Source organism: Perca fluviatilis, chromosome 23 (assembly GCF_010015445.1).
Source record: "Perca fluviatilis chromosome 23, GENO_Pfluv_1.0, whole genome shotgun sequence".
Taxonomy (NCBI): Eukaryota; Metazoa; Chordata; class Actinopteri; order Perciformes; family Percidae; genus Perca; species Perca fluviatilis.
The window spans coordinates 25620050-25640847 of NC_053134.1; the positions used below are offsets into that span (position 1 = coordinate 25620050).

The 20798-nt window shown below is 42.5% G+C and overlaps 1 protein-coding gene across 3 annotated transcripts; it reads left to right on the forward strand.

Moving 5' to 3' along the window:
• The first annotated feature begins 1393 nt into the window (after window positions 1-1393).
• lemd3 (LEM domain containing 3) lies at window positions 1394-20041 on the forward strand. 3 transcript variants are annotated; one of them, XM_039791311.1, is made up of 13 exons: window positions 1394-2773; window positions 5891-5931; window positions 6985-7054; window positions 7601-7674; window positions 8971-9050; window positions 9236-9381; window positions 10281-10382; window positions 11244-11346; window positions 12384-12562; window positions 13742-13823; window positions 13945-14050; window positions 14130-14208; window positions 17379-20041. In XM_039791311.1, exons 1-13 carry the CDS (start codon window positions 1417-1419, stop codon window positions 17546-17548), a joined length of 2589 nt encoding a protein of 862 aa, XP_039647245.1. In that variant the 5' UTR covers window positions 1394-1416; the 3' UTR covers window positions 17549-20041. The 3 variants fall into 3 exon arrangements, with proteins under 3 accessions (XP_039647245.1, XP_039647246.1, XP_039647247.1); XM_039791312.1 differs by having other exon boundaries at window positions 19556-20041; XM_039791313.1 differs by having other exon boundaries at window positions 19559-20041.
• Window positions 20042-20798: the final 757 nt, after the last annotated feature.

A 20798-nucleotide genomic window follows, 5' to 3' on the forward strand; every position in this document is an offset into this window, starting at 1 on the left:
TTGCCCATTCCTCCTTGCAAAACAGCTCGAGCTCAGTGAGGTTGGATGGAGAGCGTTTGTGAACAGCAGTTTTCAGTTCTTTCCACAGATTCTCGATTGGATTCAGGTCTGGACTTTGACTTGGCCATTCTAACACCTGGATATGTTTATTTGTGAACCATTCCATTGTAGATTTTGCTTTATGTTCTGGATCATTGTCTTGTTGGAAGACAAATCTCCATCCCAGTCTCAGGTCTTTTGCAGACTCCATCAGGTTTTCTTCCAGAATGGTCCTGTCTTTGGCTCCATCCATCTTCCCATCAATTTTAACCATCTTCCCTGTCCCTGCTGAAGAAAAGCAGGCCCAAACCATGATGCTGCCACCACCATGTTTGACAGTGGGGATGGTGTGTTCAGGGTGATGAGCTGTGTTGCTTTTACGCCAAACATAACGTTTTGCATTGTTGCCAAAAAGTTCGATTTTGGTTTCATCTGACCACAGCACCTTGTTCCACATGTTTGGTGTGTCTCCCAGGTGGCTTGTGGCAAACTTTAAACAACACTTTTTATGGATATCTTTAAGAAATGGCTTTCTTCTTGCCACTCTTCCATAAAGGCCAGATTTGTGCAGTATACGACTGATTGTTGTCCTATGGACAGAGTCTCCCACCTCAGCTGTAGGTCTCTGCAGTTCATCCAGAGTGATCATGGGCCTCTTGGCTGCATCTCTGATCAGTCTTCTCATTGTATGAGCTGAAAGTTTAGAGGGACGGCCGGGTCCGTAGATTTGCAGTGGTCTGATACCCCTTCCATTTCAATATTATCGCGCTGCACAGTGCTCCTTGGGATGTTTAAAGCTTAGGAAATTTTTAACTTCTCCACAACAGTATCGCGGACCAGCCTGATGTGTTCCTTGTTCTTCGTGATGCTCTCTGCGCTTTACACGGACCTCTGAGACTATCACAGAGCAGGTGCATTTATACGGAGACTTGATTACACACAGCTGGATTCTATTTATCATCATTAGTCATTTAGGTCAACCTTGGATCATTCAGAGATCCTCACTGAACTTCTGGAGAGAGTTTGCTGCACTGAAAGTAAAGGGGCTGAATAATTTTGCACGTCCAATTTTTCAGTTTTTTATTTGTTAAAAAAGTTTGAAATATCCAATAAATTTCGTTCCACTTCATGATTGTGTCCCACTTGTTGTTGATTCTTCACAAAAAATTACAGTTTTATATCTTTATGTTTGAAGCCTGAAATGTGGCAAAAGGTCGAAAAGTTCAAGGGGGCCGAATACTTTCGCAAGGCACTGTATATCTATCATAACTTAACAGTAATAAACAGCTCTTGGTTTTGAACGCAGCCCAGTTTGTCTACCACTTCACCCCTACGTCATTTCCGTTACTCAACCTTCTCCGGAGAGTTTTGTCCAAGATGGCGTCAACGCAGTTAACGGATGAGGAGCTTTTCTCCGAATTAAAGCGCTTTGGTTTCACTCCAGGCCCGGTTACCGAAAACACTCGCCCGGTTTATTTGAAAAAACTGAAGAAGCTTCGGGAGGAGCAACAGCAGCGGGGCTCTAGGGCGGGTAAAACCCGTAGCGGTGGGGCCATCCACAGCACCGCTGGCGGAGGCAACACGGCGGGATCCAGGCCAGCCAGCCATGACGTCACGCACCTGAGCTCCAGCAGGAGACCGGGCAGGAAGCCCTCCGTCCTCGGCTTCAGCTCCGACGAGTCTGACGCTGAAACTCCGCTGAAAAGAAAAGGCCTCAATCACAGCGGTAGGGCAGACCGAAGTTCCAGTTTCCCGCAACAGCTGAAGATAAGGCCCGTTACGACGCAGACTGCAGCTACCAAGACTCAGTATGGCGCTACGAGTACGGTAAATAGCAACAATTCTTCCCCGGGTCCGGGCGGGCAGAGAAGTGTCTCGCTGGGCTGGGGAGTCCGTGCCAGATCCAGCCCTGAGGCTGAAGGGAGGGATTGCGACGACTCTGGGGACGACGACGATTATGAGGGGGGAACGGAGAAGAACTCTCGCTCTTTAAATGGCTGTGGGGCGTCTCACTTGAACGCTAGCAAGCTAGCTGGGGATTACTCCGACTCCGATGAGGAGGAGGTTGGGGGCCTTGGTGCCGGAGACAAACCGCGGGATAGGTTGGAGCCTAGACGGAGCCACCCTAAAGCGGAGTTTCCTTCCCACGTAGTGGGCCGAGGGTCTCAGACGGGAGGGGCAGCCAGACAGGTCAACCCGCCGGAGAGTCTAAATATGGTGGGGGGCCGGAGGCAGGAGGGGGAGGAAGACGAGGTGAAGAGAAGGGACTCGGACCCATCGGGAATCTTTCGGAGCCACAACTTTCCCAGGAAGTCCATCTACGTGTCCCTCGCCGAGAACCACGGAGGAGAGGCCGGGAAAAATAACCACGTCGACGGCGAGGACGGAGCCCCCAGAAGCAGCAGCAGCAGCACTAGTAGGTTTGCCATTGGGTTGAGACCGCGCTTCTCCAACTATAGCAGCCTGTCCCAGACCTACAGGGGCAACCACTCCAATCACACCGCCCCCAGTCCCAACCACTCGTATAGCCAGGCAGTGCTGAAGCAGAAGCTGTCCGTTCCGGAGGATGAGCTGCTCCAGCAGTTTAAAAGGGAGGAGGTGGCCTCCTCTGGTAGCTTCAGCGCTCACTACCTGTCCATGTTCCTGCTCACGGCAGCCTGCCTCTTCTTTCTGCTGCTGGGCCTCATGTACCTCAGGATGAGGGGCACTGGATCTTCGGAGGTGGATGGAGTCAGTAAGTATCCGACACGTGCAATTTGAGCTTTTTCCCCCCCGTAGTGCAACAATTTTGGGATTGTTTGACAATAATGGCAAAATTGATGTACTCCATGTAAACTGAGCAGCCGAACACACATGCTGTGGAGCCTCAACTACAGCTGCCCATTATGTCAAAAAATTAACTTTTGTTTATTTTTAAGCTTAGTAAGATTCAAAATGATAGATAGATAGATTGATACTTTATTGATCCCAAGGGGAAATTGAAGGTCCCAGTACCTTACAGACATCACACACAACATACATCATAACAGGTAACTACTTTCAAGCCTGGTATCATTTTATATATATATATAATAAAAAACTGCCGTGTTTCTTCACACGAGACATCAGCCTGGTATTCCAGGCAGCTGGCTAGCTAGCGCCAGCTACCCAATTATATAGTTGGGACAGACTAAACGACATGATCACTGTTCCCCTTGCACTGGCATTGGCTTGACTTCTTGTAACCAGTGACAATACCTTGTCAACAAACGCCAACCCTGAGCGCAGATCAGTGTGCACCGTCCCATTTTCAAACTATCCCTCCTCCAGGTGCAATCACAACATTTGCTTTGTAATAGCCGGAGCCAGCTATTTGACAGGAACGTGATCCCACCCCCAGAGTTCAACGGGAACCTTTTTCCCCCGAAGGCCTAAGTGGAAAAAATGTAGGAGCACATAAATAACTTTAGGGGCGCAATGAAAATGTATCAAATAATGTGTTTTTCTTTAATAAACGAAGAGACATTTACAAGCAAAGTGATTTCATTAATTTGAATAGAAAAATATACCAGATTTTTAATTATTTCTGCTTCACACTATATTTATTTAATATTTAGTAATTATTTATACTTTAAACGCCTTCTTTAAAGCGGTTCAAGGTTCATTTATTGTAATTTAACATCACAGGGTTGCACAACGAAATGCAGTTGTAGTCTCTTAATGCTGCACGAGAAAACCAAAACCAAAGCAGTCGTGCATTCCTGCAGTGCATGTTCTAAATGTGCATGAGAAGGAATGTAAACAGCAGCAACAAAAACACTGGTGAATTGATTGGGCAGATAATATGGCTGTCATCTTAACATAAAAAAATTCTACACCAGAGAAACATTGTCCATCAGCTTTGACTAAGTTTGAGCATCATTGATCTCAACATTTTCCCATTAAACTTATACAGGATACAGCTGTTGCTGTTGGTATACAGTGGTACTTGTAGCTGATTTGTACAATAATGCAATCATGTTATGAATACAAAACGTTATGAAATGTAATGTTTTCTATTTTGGAAATACATTTTCTATTGATCAATAAATTGGCAGTGATGTTGAGTCACGCGTGTGAAACGCGGATTAATTGCAAAGTTCTAACCATCATAGTGTAAAATAGAGTTTACTGCCGCGGTTACGTGACCATCAGAGAGACGGAGCGAAGGGAGTCAGGTCACTGCTGATGAAGCAGTCACACCTGTGGTTACTTTCCAAAACTCCACGCAGACGACGGGCGCTGCAGTTGCATGCTCGCTGCATTATAATAAAATGGCGAGCCTAAAGGCCCTGACACACCAACCCGATAATCGTCCGTTGGACAGTCTGGCGAGGTCGGTGACTCGAGTCTGTTCTGTGTGTTCCGTGCTGTCGTCAGTCGGAGGAGCCGTCGGCCTTCATTTTGGTCAACCTGACTTGCTGAGTAAGAGGGCGGGCAGTCTGACTCAATGACGAATCTGATTGGTGGAGTGCTAACCCGGAAATGACTAGCGGGATGAACGTGACGAATGCCTCTCAAAATCTGATGAAAATCTTTTAAACTGACCTTTGTCGATCTGAAATGAAGACAGATTCAGCAGCTGCACGGCACTTTTCTCACTTAAAATGTTTTCAGATTCACGTTTCAGTGAACTATTTTCATAAAATACCAGATCGTATTTCGAACAAGACGCCATTACTATCGGCTGGAGAAGTCAGACCCAGGTGACGCGTTTGTCATTTCCGTTTTTTTGTATTACGTCTTGCGCACGAGCAGAACATATGCTCAAGACGGCGTCGCTTCGGTGTGTTCCGAGGCACTTTTTGGACTTCGGGAGCCGGCCCATCAGTCCGACTGGCTTTTCTGCCGACGGTCAGCCATTGGGTTGCTGTGTCAGGGGCTTAAAGCAGCCTCGGTGTGGTTACACTTCCTCTAAATTACGCTTGTATGTGCTCCAGTCACAAAGACAACAAACTTAAATGTAGCAAGTTCGTGGGAGCTACTGGCCACCACATCTGCAAAAAAGGAAAGTGTAAAAAAATACCGTAATGTTATTCGCACACATGCTCATACATTTTACAGTGTAATGGTCAGTGTGCGGGATTTTCTTTGAACAAATTTTGATCTTCTACCTTTGATCATATCTTACGCACCTGCCCGACAAAAGAGGAGTGCAAAAAAGTTTTCTTACGTTGCACAGTTCATGACAGCACACATCTATCTTTAGTTGCAAATGTGAGTGAAACTCTTGCACTGTCGAGCCCTTCACCCTCTCTAAGAAATACTGGTCCAATCCTGGCCCCAAACACACTCTTGATAGGGTTCTTTCTGATGCATTAAATGACTTTTTAGCGGTCTCCAGGCAGTTGCTCGTTGATGGCCCAAACTTTCACCTGTCCTGTGGCTGAATACAAATGTCCTGACTTCTCTGCACTTGCAGACTTAAAGGGTGCGTTCCTAGGAAGTGTGTGAGTGCCAAGGGGTTGCCCAAATCCACAATTAAGTACACAAGGACTCTTGAATGCACTTTTCTGCAGACTCTGCTCGGTGTGCAAACTTTTTCAGACTTGGCTCAGAATACCCAATACTCATAACGCAAACTGATAACAACAATGGTAAACACAACCAGTTTGTCCGGCTGATGTTTATCGGCTTGGTGTGTCAGGGCCTTTAGGTGATGTCTGAACTACACTCATGTTCCACTGTCTTATTGTCAAAGACCAAGTTTTTCCTCCTCCTAATCCAGTTTGTGTGGTGTTTTTTTTTTTTTTTTTTTAGGTTTGTGTGTGGCTCTAGAGAGCCTGCTGATGTTTCTGTCTCCTTGAATGTATCTCTCTCTCCTTTGTTGCAGTTAAGAACCATCCTTTTGGCAGCGATTTTGACTCTTCTTATGTAAGTAGATATTTTCTGACTTGCTCTTTCCAAAACAGCAAAGTTGTGTTGCAAAGTTTTTGTTCAATATATTAAGCAGAGGAAGTGTTATGTTTGTACAATCGTTGTGAAATTAGATTGGATGTAATGGATGTGAGCAGTGAACCCAGCTGAAGTGCTGCCTTGTTAATGAATTGGCCTGGCCGGGCTGAGGCCAACTGTCCCAGAAGCGGCGCCGAGCGCTGCCCTTCATGCTTTTGACCTAAGTAGAGAAAACAGTTCACCTAAAACTGATACTGAATGCTGTTAATAAGCCACACTAGGTGTTATTTCAACAGTTCGCTAAATCTTGGGGCCTAGATTGTAGAGATGTCCCAAGCAGATCGAAACACCTTTATTTATCCAAATTAGCACACATTTGAGACAATGCAGAATTTGCACAATCAAACTAAAAAGATCAGAGAACTTGTAATAAAAAAATAAAAAATATCGTCTTAATGTAAATAACCAACTGGGGAAGTTGCATGGTGATATCTGTTAGTTACATTATTGACCCTATTCACCTGTAGTGTCTCCACCTAACATGGGCTGCAATGGGACATTGTGGCATCACTGATTATGTTTTTATGTTTATAGGGGAGACTTTTATGAGTAATAAACATTTTGACAGATTTTCTGTTGCAATTTCTGGGAGATTCACCCCCTTTGTTTTCTCACAAAATACTTGTACTAATCAGCATATAACTAATATTAATTTAATAACGTGTCAGAAATATGAAACTATTTTCATTCAGTTTCTGTAGAGAACTGAAATGATTTGCGTTCCTTTGTATTTTTTATTTTTTTAAATGGCAATATAGTTTCAGTTTTTATTGAAGATTTTAGTTTTTATTTATCTTCAGTTTACTTTAAAAAAATAAAGTCACCGCTTGTTTTGGTTTACTATGATAACCCTGGTTGGAACATATTTGAAACTATCAAAGTGCCATCACAAAGGTCTACAAATGAACTAATGAATATAATATACGCAGTTCTCTTGGTAGAGTGTGTCCACTAAGTATGTATCGTCTGCAGGAAAAGGCGGAGAAGGACCTGATCCTAAAGCTGCTGCTGAATCTACATGACCACCTGGCCCACGTCGCTGGTAGCTATTAACTCTGCACTATACTCTGTGGCCGCTGCCTGACTGACTGTACAGCTGTGTGAAGGAACTAGACATTATTAGGAAATGTAGCCAACATGGGCTGAAAATCTATGAAACTGATTTCCTAGTTCTTTGGAATTACAGTGACAGTGACTCTGACATTAAAAGACCGATATATTTGTACTTTCTATACTGTACACACAGATTAAGGAAAGATGATACATTGTCAAAACGGGTGAGAGAGCTTCTCAGTCAAACGGAGCCGGTGAAAGCAGCTTGTAATGTTATATATGTAACAGAAACTAAGTGATTATATCTTATTAAATTCCCAATCCAGAGTACTGTTGTACTTTATTTAAATCGCATCCTATTGAAACGATCCAATACTTGTATACCTATAGTATTTTTAAAATCTCCTGTGATATAAACTTCAGGGCATACCACCCAGTGAGTATACTGCTCAGTAGATTAACAGGCTGTTACGACACATGGTGTTGGAACAAGCAGAGGTTTTCCTTCAGTGATGGTTTGATATTCTGATTTCAGGCCAGCATGACTGTGGCGACCAGCAGCATCCCAACAGAAGTCTGTCCATGGATGAGGCCTCGGCGTACTTACTGGTACGTCCACACGTTAACACACCTCGGCCTTTTCCGATTCACAAACGTGTACCTCCTTGACTCCTCCATCCTCTGGCTTGTGACCTGGAAATCGTCTCGGCGTGTCATCCCTGAAGGACGCCCAAATTTCTAAAATGCGCATTGAGGAGAGAGGATCAAGGAGCGAGAAGGCTTTTTACCTGTGGCATGTAAACAGAGGTGTGAGAGAGAGGTAGAAAGAGAGAGAGATAAAAAAAAAAAAAAAAAAAAAAAAAAATATATATATATATATATATATATATAAATATAAATATAAATAAAAATAAAAGTTATATCCACTAACTCTAATGTGAGCATAGCAGAGCTGCTGTCGGACAGACAGCTTCATAGCTACAGTTTTGCCATATTAGCTGCAGTGACAGTACTGCGCGCATGGAAACGTTTACAAGCAACTAATCTGATCATTAAAGTAAATCGTTATGAAAAAAAACTCATACATTAATACAAGACATAATCGAAAAAAGCAATGTAGCCTACTGGGACTGTAGAGGGGCAGTGAAATGTCCATGCCGTTGTTGACGGCGCTTTAAAATGACCACTCCGAGCACGGATGTCTCATTTTGTTAAATGCCCGTTGCCTCGACACCTCTCTCCTCACGTCTCTTCCTCGACTCAAATCTTTGGTGGGGCGGGACTTAGAGCGCGAGGAGAGGAGTCAGGGATGCACAAACTGGGAATTGAGAAAGCCCCGCCTGTTAAAAAAACCTGAAACAGGCACTGTAGTGCCACTGACTACTGCATCTTTCTAACGATTGTCGATTAGTTGTTTGGTCTATAAAATGTCAGAAAATGGTGAAAAATGTATTATTCATTAATAATTATTAATATTCACTTCACTGTCATAGAGGAGTAAAGCAACTTGAAAATATTCACATTTAAGAAGCTGGAATCAGAATTATTATGACTCAAACCGATGAATCGATTATCAAAATAGTTGCCGATTAATTGACAACTAAGCGATTAATTAGATGCACCGATAGACCGGCCGGTGATCGGAATTGGCCGGTTTTGACGTGCTCGGCCATGACCGGCGACCGGCAGGTCAGTCTGACATATGGCGAATTTATGCCGGTCAACGCTACAGTTAACTGACAACATGAGTTATACGAGTTACAGTTCTCAAGGACGCACGCCCAGTACTGAAAGGCAGTATTAATAAAGCAGGACCCTTTGGAGTGGGAACTCCTGGATGCTGATTAGCTGTTCTATCCATCTGGTGAACTGTTCTCTGATCAGTAGCGTGTGTCTTTTGTTCAGGCTCAGAATAAGGAGTTTAAAGGCTTCATTCTTACTTCTCTGGAGTGGATCATCCGGACAGGCCAGGATGTCGGGATAAGGTAACACATGGTACACATGTTCATGCTGATCACAAGCCTTGCATGTGACATCCCCACTTACTCTGTGTGTGTGTGTGTGTGTGTGTGTGTGTGTGTGTGTGTGTGTGTGTGTGGTTGTGTGTTTTTGTGTTTGTGTGTGTGTGTGTGTGTGTGTGTGTGTGTGTGTGTGTGTGGGGTGTGTGTAGGCTGACTGGTCAGGTAGCTGATGATCCATTGACCGACGTGTCTGAGATCTCTCAGCTGGAGTCCACGCATCCCAAGATGCCCTTCGTGTGCCGCTTCCGCCGAGCCTTCCTCACCGTCATCAGCAGAGTCTTCCTGATTGCAGCCGGTGAGATTTAAGCCACGCCACATAAACAACAGCATGCCCGAAACACTTGGCGTGTAGATCAATGACTGTGTTCCCCAAAGTGCAGTGATTGATTAGAGCACCTGTTCCAGTTGTACTGCCAGCGTCACCAGTGATGACTGAATGTTAACTGACACAGCCGAGGGGAGGACAGCAACAATGTCAATCAGTAGAGCAGGTTTTCCTTTGTAAGTAACTCCCAAAAACATATTGAATTTTCTACATTAACCCTTGTGTTGTCTTCCCCGTCGACCATGCGACTTTTTGTTTTTCTGGGTCAAAATTTAAAATTAAAACCGTAAGACACTTTGAGTTTTTGTCACTTTTCCCGATGTTCTTTTATCAATTTTCTTCTTCCAAATGCTATAAAATTGAATAAAACACCCCAATTCAATGAAAGTAGTGATCATATATTTTACTTGTGAAGAGCGTCGTATGAATCATCCACGTTATTTTTGTGACAATTTGGTTGAGAGAAACCCAAATTTCTGATATAGAACCTTTTTGAAAATGGGTCAAATTTGACCCAAGGACAACAGGAGGGTTAAGATAGTACAACGCTGGAGAAAATAAAAATGGAAGTAAGGATTAACAAGGAGGAAAAACTTGTAACTTGTACTAAAAAAAAAAAAGTGACCTGTGCTGGAATTAGATTAGATCAAACACAAGGGAAATGGAGTATCAGGCACGTACAGAGGTAAGCAGTTGAATAATAGATAAAATAATAATAAATAGTAGGCGACTCAATGAAGTTGGCAGGATTCATCTTCCTTGGACCTGTAAAATCTGTACAAAAGTCCGTGGCAAAACATCCAATATTTGTCAAGATATTGACTTAGTTATTGAATTAGTGTCTTTTTTTTTTTTCCCTCTGCGTGCAGTGGTCGGCTGTGTGTGGAGTGGGGTCTGCTACATGAAGTATCGCTGGAGGAGAGAGGAGGAGGAGACCAGGCAGATGTATGACATGGTGGAGAGGATCATCGGTAAGGAACAACTCCCATTCACTAAACTCAAGCAAGTGAACGTGATGGGACTGTGAAACGCTGTGGTTTGCTCTATCTTCCACAGCGATTAGGAAACAGTTCTCACTTTCATCTGTGTGTTCGGCATTTTCTTTCCTGGTTCGGTTGAAACAAGCCCCCATAATCCCAGCCCAATGGAGCAGTGTATGAGTATGACCACGTCAGGCTAGGAAGCTGTTAGAATTTTAGCCCTAGGAACAACTTTTCAAGGAACTAAAAGGAAGGTTCCTTCAGCCCGTTGTTACCTGCATTTTCACTGCGGTATAAATACCGGTGAAGATTAGTCAAATATAATTAGATATTGCAGGGGTTAAAACTGTAGCTTGCAGTTCACTGTGAAAACAGAAATAACCCTTAGGTTTTGTCTCACTGCAAAAATGTACTGCTGTGCCGGGAAGCAGACAGACTTCCAACTTCACTTTTAGTGTTACCAAACAAAGAGAAATGTTCTCCCCTTGTCCAAAAATGGTCATAAATTGATATGGGAGTACTTTCTTGTTTTATAAAAAAAAAAAGCAGTCGGCGAGTTGAAGCAGCCGTGCTGTGTGTGTCAATCAGCGATGGTCATCCCTTCAAATCCCACTCCAAAGGTTCCTGCACTCTTAATTTAGACCCTGGTCCCTCAGAAGGTTCCTAGTTCCTGTGGTTGAAAAAGGGGCTTAATACGTAATCTTTAATCACATACTCAATATAGTAGAAAGTCTATGTGTGTCAAATGTCCTGATGATTTGTCAGTTGAAGTCACTGGCTGCTGGTTTTTGCTGTATATGAGTGCTGTAGATGATATGCTTTAATCCTGCTATCGATGGTGTTGTTGTTCAGATGTGTTGAGGAGCCACAGTGAGGCTTGCCAAGAGAACCAGGACTTGCAGCCATACCTGCCCATCCCCCATGTCAGAGACTCTCTGGTTCAGCCTCAGGACCGGTCAGTACTAACACTTTCACAGCCTGATCTTTGGTATCTGAATCCAGATTTTTTTATTTTTTTTTTTAAAACAACTCCTTAAGTGAAGACAAGTACATCAAGGCCTGAAATGAACAGCCGCCATACAGCAAACGCAAATCAATTGAACATCACCTACACCGCTGACTGATGCTGCCTTCTTCTCTCGTCCCAGTGTTGACTCTAGATTGGCATGGGGTACTTTCCATAAAATCATCTCTCAATGCAAATCACACCAGCTATTAGGCTAACTGAAATAAAACCATGCCAATCTCTAGGTATGGTGAAGGGTATATTATGGTGTGGGGGGGCTATTTTAATTCCAAAGGCCAAGGGAACTTTATCATGATTTATAGTATCCTGGATCCATGAAATAACTGGCCTTTAAAAATAAACATCTGCCTGCCTCTATGGGAATTTAACATAGGGGTGTACTGACTTATGCCCCCTGTATTTTAAGGAAGAACATTTATTTATTTACGACACATTATTCATTCACAAAGAAAATTGGGGTCCTTTTTAAAGGTTGGAATTTTTTTAAATTAAGGCATTAAGATCAATTTCCAAAAGATAATTTTTTTATTCCTCTTTTTAGTCAACTTAAGCATGGGTCTGTTCACTTATGCTTAGCACTGTAACTCTACACTGTACAAAACGTGTATTAATTATTATGGACAGTTAAATAATTTTAGTTATAAAAAAACAAACCTAATGCACACGAAGCATAATGCCATTTTGCTAGATTTCCATACAGAAAGCTGTTAAATGAATGAAAGATAAAAAAAAAATACTGATATTAATCTTATCTGACATGAACATCTAGTATACAGTATGTCACTATTTATTACACTAATGTGTGCAATGTGTCTGCATTCCTGTCCCAAGTGTTGCAGAAATGTTACTTGGTAGGGTTGTCATTTTGACTTTGACGGCGAAGGGACTTGCGAGCTTATCGAAAACAGGAAACTGTCACGTCCCATTGACCTATCAGGTAAAGAAGAAGTTGTGATATTTTGCAGGAAGAAAATGAAGAAGATTTGGGAGCGGGCTGAAAGGTTCCTCTCAGCCAACGAGTCCAGGATTCGAAAAGAGACCCAGAGGATCGGTGGAGCAGACTTTCTGGTCTGGAGGTGGATTCAGCCTTCTCTCAGTTGTGACAAGACCTCCTTGATGCCCTCCAAAGTCTGGCAGGGAAAAGGTAACGCGCTAAAAAAAATGTCCTAGTGGCTCCAGAGAGCATTTTTTCTCTCTCAAATTGTAGCAGTGACTTGTTCAGAAACCTGAAAATGCACTAGGGATGTCACGAGAACCGCTCCTTCGTTACTAAGACGATACCAAAAACGTGACGATACTCGTTAGGCACCTACAAGCAGGGGTTAAAGTGGGCTGGAATGATCCGGAAGGGTGTTTCGGCATCTTCGATTAATAAGTAAAAAAATCTAATTGGCAGTTTAAAGTGGCTCTATCAGGTTGTGTTGATTCCAGCGGCCCCTTTGGACAAAAGCGCTAGTATTTTTACCCCACCTGCTGTTGTAAAGCTCTTTTCTTCACGGTGCTGTATTGCCCACTGTATAGTACTGAGTTAGCGTTACCGGGAGGTCATATAGTTGCCATGAATGTTTCGCTCAGACAGAAAATCATTCATTTACAATAAGAGAATAATTTACAGATTGCATTTCAAGTGTTCATACGGTAACTTAGCCTACTTTGGATGGATCGCGAGCTAAACCAGAGATCACTGTCACTGGGTCACGAGCCAAAGCATTAAGAGATTGTTGTAGCAACCAACGTAATAATAACTTAACTTATAACGCATTTCATGAAAGTCAAGTACAGGGGGACAAAGGACCAGAAAATAGTAGGCCAACACAACCACGGACTGAAGGGAATAAAACATCCGCGCTAAATGGAAGGGGGAGGTGTAATTTAATGTCTGCTACTGACTACAACCACATCGTGCATTGTAAAGTTATTTTATGAATGAAATGGACATATTGCATACCTGAGGGCCAATTCGGGGTGGGTTTTGAATCCTTTACAATCCTGTAATTGTCTCCATCTGCTGAAAGCCCGACCAAGCTGTGACTTGGGGTTTTCACACATTGTCTTTCCCTTTTAGCTTTTAGTTGTTCTTTTTTTAATTTCCTTCTTTCCTGTGATGGTAAATGCCAACACAAAGAAAGACCAAGGTGACAGATATGCGGCCTAAATGAGTTAAATCCGGCGGAATTTCCGTCGGCAATGGCGCAATCCCGGAAGTGGAACGTCGTGGACGTAGACCACCTGCCCAGTTAACCCATGTTCACTAGACTGTACTGACCTGAACTTAGCGCTGTGTTCTGACATGATCTTCAGGGCATTGACTTTTTGCCTTCAGCTTTCCCGCTGGACCGCAGGAACTCGCCTCCCAACAGCCTGACGCCATGTCTGAAGATCAGAAACATGTTTGACCCAGTCATGTGAGTATCAGTCTCTGCTGCTTGCTTAATGCGCTGTCAGGGGGCGACCAAACCTAGTCTTTTTTAATTTTTTAACTGAGCTGACTTTCTGCTTGTGACCGCGATGTGTTTGTGTCGTCAGGGAGGTTGGGGAGAACTGGGATCTAGCCATCCACGAGGCCATCCTGGAGAAGTGCAACGACAACGACGGCATCGTCCACATCGCCGTCGACAAGAACTCGCGAGAGGTACGCCCTATCCTGTAAGCACACATCCATGCCGTTGGCTGCAGCCATGTCACACTGTACTCCCCTGCTCTCTCCACAGGGCTGCGTCTATGTCAAGTGTCTGTCTGCAGAGCACTCAGGGAGAGCCTTCAAGGCACTTCATGGCTCCTGGTTTGATGGTAAGTCACACTCTTTAATAACACTGACATTAGAGTGGGGCTGAACCTTTCCTCGAGTAACTCGAATAATTCCATTACTAAAAATCCTCGATGCAAAATGATTTGCCTCGAAGCTTTGTTTTAATCAATGTTACCAACGTTGTGTCGCTCACGGTGTTTCCGCACGGAAGATTGCGACGCATGCCGTGAAGACTGACGGCGCAGATTACAAAACGAAGAAAGAGCGTGACTAGTGAGGGGCTAAGAGTACGTCACGCGCAATTAAAACGAAAAATCTGTACAGTGTGTCTACTGCAGAATGGAACTAGCTTACCACAATAATAGCACGTAGACGTCAATGCTTCAGCATCTCAACAGAAAACATGGAGTCTAACTTAATCCTCCATTCCACCAAGCAGACCCGACAAAAGTTAATCAGAGTCGTATGGACGATGAAACTACACCAAACACAACGACCAAAAACAAAGACAAGAAAATACGTAGTGGTGACCACAATCTGATCTAAAGAGCCGACTTGTTGACTATCCCTTCAGAAAAACAGCTGATTATTGCGCACCATTTTTTTTCTCTCTCTATCCACGGAGAAACAGCTGATCAACGATCTACTAGCATAAATGTAACAGAGCTGTGTAGCATTGTAATCAAATATATACATGAAAATAGGTTGAGTATAACTAATATTTACATATACTGTAGGTCTATATACAGATTACTGTCAGGTTGAAACTTGCAGTTCTGAAAGTTAAGTTGCACAACTTAAAGTCATGTTTATGTATGTTTAATGTATGCCTTAGTTTGAGGGTGTTATTGCATTTCAGAACATGTTTTATTTAAAAACAATATGGCACTTAAATGCACTTCATATGTTTAGTTTTTTGAGAGATGATATTTTAAACAATGTAGGCAATAAAAATGTTGCTTTTCCCGAAAATTTAACCAAACTATTGTATATTATTGCTCTTCAATAAAACAAAAGTATTTCTTATCCGATTAATCAATGGAATAATCGATCGAATACTCGATGACTAAAATAAACGATAGCTGGGGGGGGGAGGGTTGTTGAATCATAAACAAATTGTTTGTATAGATATGAATGGTGATGATACAGCAACAAAAAGACCCACCCACAAAGCATGGTCAACGTGTCAAAACACCAAATCAACTAGAGCGTACATTTTGAGTTATCAAAGAAATTGATTGGGATTATGGGAGTTGTAGTTGCCGTAGAAGTGTCAAAAGTATTTCCATTCATTACTCAAGTAGAAGTGTAGATACTAGGGTTTGAAAAGACTTCTGTAGAAGTTGAAGTATCAACTCCAGCTTTTTACTCAAGTAAAAGTACTGGTTTCAAAACTACTTAAAGTACAAAAGTAAAAGTAATGTAAGGGGGAAAAAATGCCATTAAGGACAAAAGCTTAGCCTGCCCCACAGTGGCCTATAGGGCACTACCCCACCTCCACAAAAAAAAATGTTTTTCTAAATTCCATAATGACTAATAATAATGTTATATTAAAATCATACCTGCAAACTCAGAAGGGCTGAAAAAGATGACACATCTCTGTTTACTTCAGCTGCTAGCTAACGGTAGGCTAACGTTACCTTCTGTCAGGTGTAACGTTAACTAGCTAACGGTAGGCTAACGTTACCTTCTGTCAGGTGTAGTGTTAACTAGCTAACGGTAGGCTAATGTTATCTGCTGTCAGGTGTAGTGTTAACTAGCTAACGGTAGGCTAACGTTACCTGCTGTCAGCTGTAGTGTTAACTAGCTAACGGTAGGCTGCTGTCAGGTGTAGTGTTAACTAGCTAACGGTAGGCTAACGTTACCTGCTGTCAGGTGTAGTGTCAACTAGCATCCCGTGCTAAGGCACCGGCGCTATATTAGCACCGGGTCTGTGCAGGAGCGATGGATTGCATACAAACCAATAGGGTGTGGGAATGGTATATGTTTATACTTCTCATCCAACCATAATCAAATTCACTCTCAGCGGATGGCAGGATTTATCAGGGTAGTTTTTTTTTTTTGTGTGTGTGTGTGTTTCGTTTTTTGAACGATGACGAGCCGGAATGAAAACAAGCTGAACTGAAATAGGAGTAACGAGGCTATTTGTAAAATGTAAGGAGTAGAAAGTACAGATAATTGGGTGAAAATGTAAGGAGTAGAAGTAAAAAGTCTGCTGTAAAATAATTACTCCAGTAAAGTATAGATGACCAACGTTTCTACTTAACCCTCGTGTTGTCTTCCCGTCAACCTTGCTTTTTCCAACGTTTGAAATTGTAAAATTTTTCTTCTATACATTTTCAGCGCTTATTTTTACGTCCCATATTTTCTGATATAAAACAAAAATTGAAAACAGGTCAATTTGACCCGAAGTCAACACAAGGGTAAGGTAAGGTAACTACGTTACTTGACACCTCTGAGTTGCCGTTGCTAAAACACTATTCCCGATAAAAATGTGTCCGTTCACGGCCCGAGTTTATCTATTCATTTATCTTTCTCCATTTATTTACGTTACGTTCAGAAACATTTATCCGTGTCATTCCAATGAAATGGCTGCAGTTCTCCCACATAATTACTTTTTTTTCTTGATTCCATTGTGATTGGTAGCTGACCAGTCAGCGAACAAGCAAGCTAGCATTAGCCAGCAGCTAAAACCACAATATCACAATATATTTCACGTCAGTGTCACCAGGGTTGGACTTATAATCAGAGTTTTGTGGGGGTAAATAAAATAAATATATAAAAAAAAAGGGTTCGAAGTATGTTGATGCCTCGCACACTCATCAGCAGGCTTAGTTGGTGCAATACAATATTATTATAATAATAATAATAATAATAATAATAATAATAATAATAATAATAGAATATGGTGCGTAGTTCTTTTGGAAAACGTGTTTCTTTTAGCATATTTCTAGTTAAGTAACTCTTAGAAGACACTTGACAGGGAGTAAAGGCATGCCTTGTCTTGTACATATTATTATATTCACGCGTGTGTGTGGTTCTGAAAAGAGAGAAATCAGATACAATGTGAGGAATAATCATTCTATGTTGAAACAGCAGTAGAAGGTGCTGGGGAGGGACTGTTGATGTGTGATGTTTAGCTCCATTGTATGGAAGAGACCTGTGGCGATTGGTCAGTGACCGGCTGCCTTTCCCCCCCCCCCTTGGACAGGTAAGCTGGTGACGGTGAAGTATCTGCGTTTGGACCGCTACCACCAGCGCTTCCCGCAGGCCCAGGCCTGCAGCACCCCTCTGAAGGCCTCCGGGAGCACCACGAGCGCCACAAACACTACGCCCCGCCTGCAGCACCGAGGCGCCGCCAACTCGTCGGGCTTCTCGTGAGACGAGCGCCGGCGTTCTAGATTTAGCGTTGTTCTCTGTGCCCCTCCCAGCATGGCCGCGCCAGTCTGCTGCTGCTCCTTCACTGCTTCACAACGGGGAAGACTTGAGTCTGGGTCAAAGGGAGAGAGCTGGGTTTTCTTTTCTTTTTTTTGTTTGTTTTCTTTTTTTCAACGGAGGATCGCAAGAGAAGTTGTTGAGCGGCGCGGCGTTTGTTTTCAATAATCTTTTGTATTAAAATGTCATGGATTTGAACAAGGAAGCGGAGCTCTTCTGGAATATTTAAGATGTGTGCAGAGACTTCATCCTCCCTCCTCTTCCGCAGTCTCACGCCATGGATGGAGTTGATTTGGGCACCGTATGGAAATGGCTGCATGTATCAGAGTATGCCTCGATGTAAGCTCTCAATGCGACACAGTGTGGGTGTTGATTTCCCGGAAATTTCGATGTACTCCCTGTTATTGTTGTTATTATTGTTATTATTATTATTATTCTGATGATTATTATTTAGTCAAGTGAGGAAGGCATGAACAGACTTGTAGAGGGCGTGCTGTAAATACATGTGAATGGTGGCACAAGCTTTATTACATCCTCCGTATTAAAAGCAAACCGTAAGCTCACATTTTATTATTTTCCTCGCTGCTCACGTACCACAGACTCCAGCTGTATCCCAGGCTCCACGAGGGGTCGCGACAGCACCGCTAACGCAGAACAGGGTAACATTTTTGGTTCTAGCATCCAGCAAGCGCTCCCACACTCTCGGCACTCTCGGCTTCGGAGCGTTATATAACGAGAATCGGGGAGCGTACCTTTTTAACAGTCCCCCTGAAAGCTTTCCCCTCCAGATTGTAATCCAATATATTCCCAAATTATTCTTCTTATTATTTCACGTTATGTTTCATTATTCGCCTCCTTTTCAAGTCGGGTCGTTTTCACTGTGGGCGCAGCGTCCCCTCGTATTTCCAAACCTGTGCTGAACAAGCGCAGCGGGTGTGGGGTCACCTCTCTGTGCACAAAGGCCAACCAGACCAGAGGAACACACACACACACACACACACACACACACACACACACACACACACACACACACACACACACACACACACACAGAGGGTTCAGGGTGGCTTGTGGTCCAGTTTACAGTCGGCTCGTCTTCCTTTTGGAGAGGCTGATGTTCCCGCTCGTGATCCACCCTGATGCTGTCACTACTGCTCTGTCAACATATCAGCGTCCTGGGATTATGCTACCACTCTTTTTGTCACAAGGAGTACTGTGAGAATGTTGTTGTTTTTTTAACACTCAAACCCAAATATTCCCACCCCCTTGTTAAGAAGACTCTACTGAATTTAGGGATTCCTGATAGCCTGTGTTTTTAACAGCACCCTGTGTATTCCAAAAAAACCTGCTAGAAATCCAGGAGTTGCCAGACCTAATTTCAGTATTTTTTTATTTAATTTTTTTTATGCAGTGAATTAAAAGTTGGATTCCGTATTTGCAGTGTGAAATTGTACAAATGATGCACATTTCAAATGTTCAAAACCTGCTGCAACAGTTCGCGGCAGGCAACCCAACTGTGCCTTAAATTTGTGCTTTATTTTTTTTTCTTAAGACTGGCACTGCATTACTTGAGAATGTTCTGGATTTAAGAAATGTTTTAACTGTTAAGGGGAGGAACAAGGCCTGCCATAGATGTAGTTTTGGTAGAGTTTGACATCTTTCAGATTTGGTATTTTGTAGCAGTTTCCTTTGATATTAAACCAAATGCTTCTCTATTTATTATTATTATTTTAAAAAACAAATCAGCTGTGGTGATGTACTATTTTAATGTCACTAAACCTGTTACATATGTGTCATAACTTTTTTTTTTTTTTTTTTTTCCCTGGGGGATCGACCTTACATCCGCTTCCAGACAATTGTCAGGATGTGTAAAATGACAAAATAAAGTGAACACTTTTCTGAAATAAGCCAGTCGATAGTGCGTCACTGTAATCTATTTTTGTACGTCTCCAGCAGAATGGTCTCAGCCCACAACTGACTGGAATGAGGAGGAATGGAAATGTTGGTGCGATTGCGATGGCACTTCTCCAGCCTTGTGCTTCACCTTTTTTTTTTTCTTCCTATGATGTATTTTATGTAAACACTGTACATTGATATAACTGTCTATTACATGCAGCTTTATTTCTATTGCGTTGGCTGTTTGGAGTGACCAGTATCCCTAACCTTCTAGCCAGAGGGATAGGTGTACAATATACTACAGACATTTAAGAAGATCCAGACGTTTTAATGTAATTTGTCAATTGTACAAAAAAACCCAGCTCAAATTAAAGGTTTATTAGGAGTTTTTAAAATGGTTCTTGTTGTGCTGTTGTGTAATGTACACACACGGGGCAGAAACATTGTAGAAACGGCCTTCTGCCGTCTTCTGGGTTCGTAGCGGTTATTCGTCTGTCGAGGCTGTTTTAGGTTTTTAATTAAAATCCCAATTTTAATTCTCAAGCTTTAACCCTCGTGTTGTCTTCCCGTCGACCGTGCAACTTTTTTGGTTTTCTGGGTCCAAATTACAACGTTTTGGCCGTCTTTTTGGACACTTGTCACTTTACCTCAATGTTTTTGTCACTTTTTTTTTACATTTTTGTCACATTTCCCGACATTTGTCACTTTTCAACGTTTTTGAAGCTTTTTTTAAAGTTTTTTAAACTATTTTATCAATTATATTCTCCAAATGCTATAACATTGAATAAAACACCCACATTCAATGAAATTAGTGAACTGATCATTTATTTACTTGTGAAGAGCGTTGTATGGAACCATCTACGGTATTTATTTTTGACAATATGGTTGAAAGAAAAAAAAAAAATTTCTGATATAGAAACTTTTTGAAAATGGACAACAGGAGGTTTAAAATAAAGGCGTAAGTCCTAAATGCCCACCTCAGTTAAAACTGTCCACCAACATCCCTGGCTAGTTTTTCCACCCCACTAAAGCTTGTTGAATGGCTCTCTGTGATCTTTTTCTTGTATTCTAGTCCAGTATGTCCCAAACTTTTACATGTTAAGTACCCCTACGATGGGTCACGCAACACGCACACTGCTTGCTTTGTCTCAGGAAGCTGCGTTCCAGACACAATTTTTAGCCCGTAAGTTACGACTTCAAGTCACGACTCACGACTTGGTAGCGTTCCAGGCAAAGTCACCTCAAACCCAATACCAATGTGTCCCCATAGGGGTACTTTAGAGGACTGCAGGAGTCACAT

Excerpts from the sequence above, each read along its gene's own strand:
- lemd3 (XM_039791311.1), top strand. The coding sequence starts at position 1,417 with ATGGCGTCAACGCAGTTAACGGATGAGGAGCTTTTCTCCGAATTAAAG. Across the intron at positions 7,055-7,600 it reads CCACCTGGCCCACGTCGCTG|GCCAGCATGACTGTGGCGAC; the intron begins GTAGCTATTAAC and ends TTCTGATTTCAG. Across the intron at positions 12,563-13,741 it reads CAAAGTCTGGCAGGGAAAAG|CTTTCCCGCTGGACCGCAGG; the intron begins GTAACGCGCTAA and ends TTTTGCCTTCAG.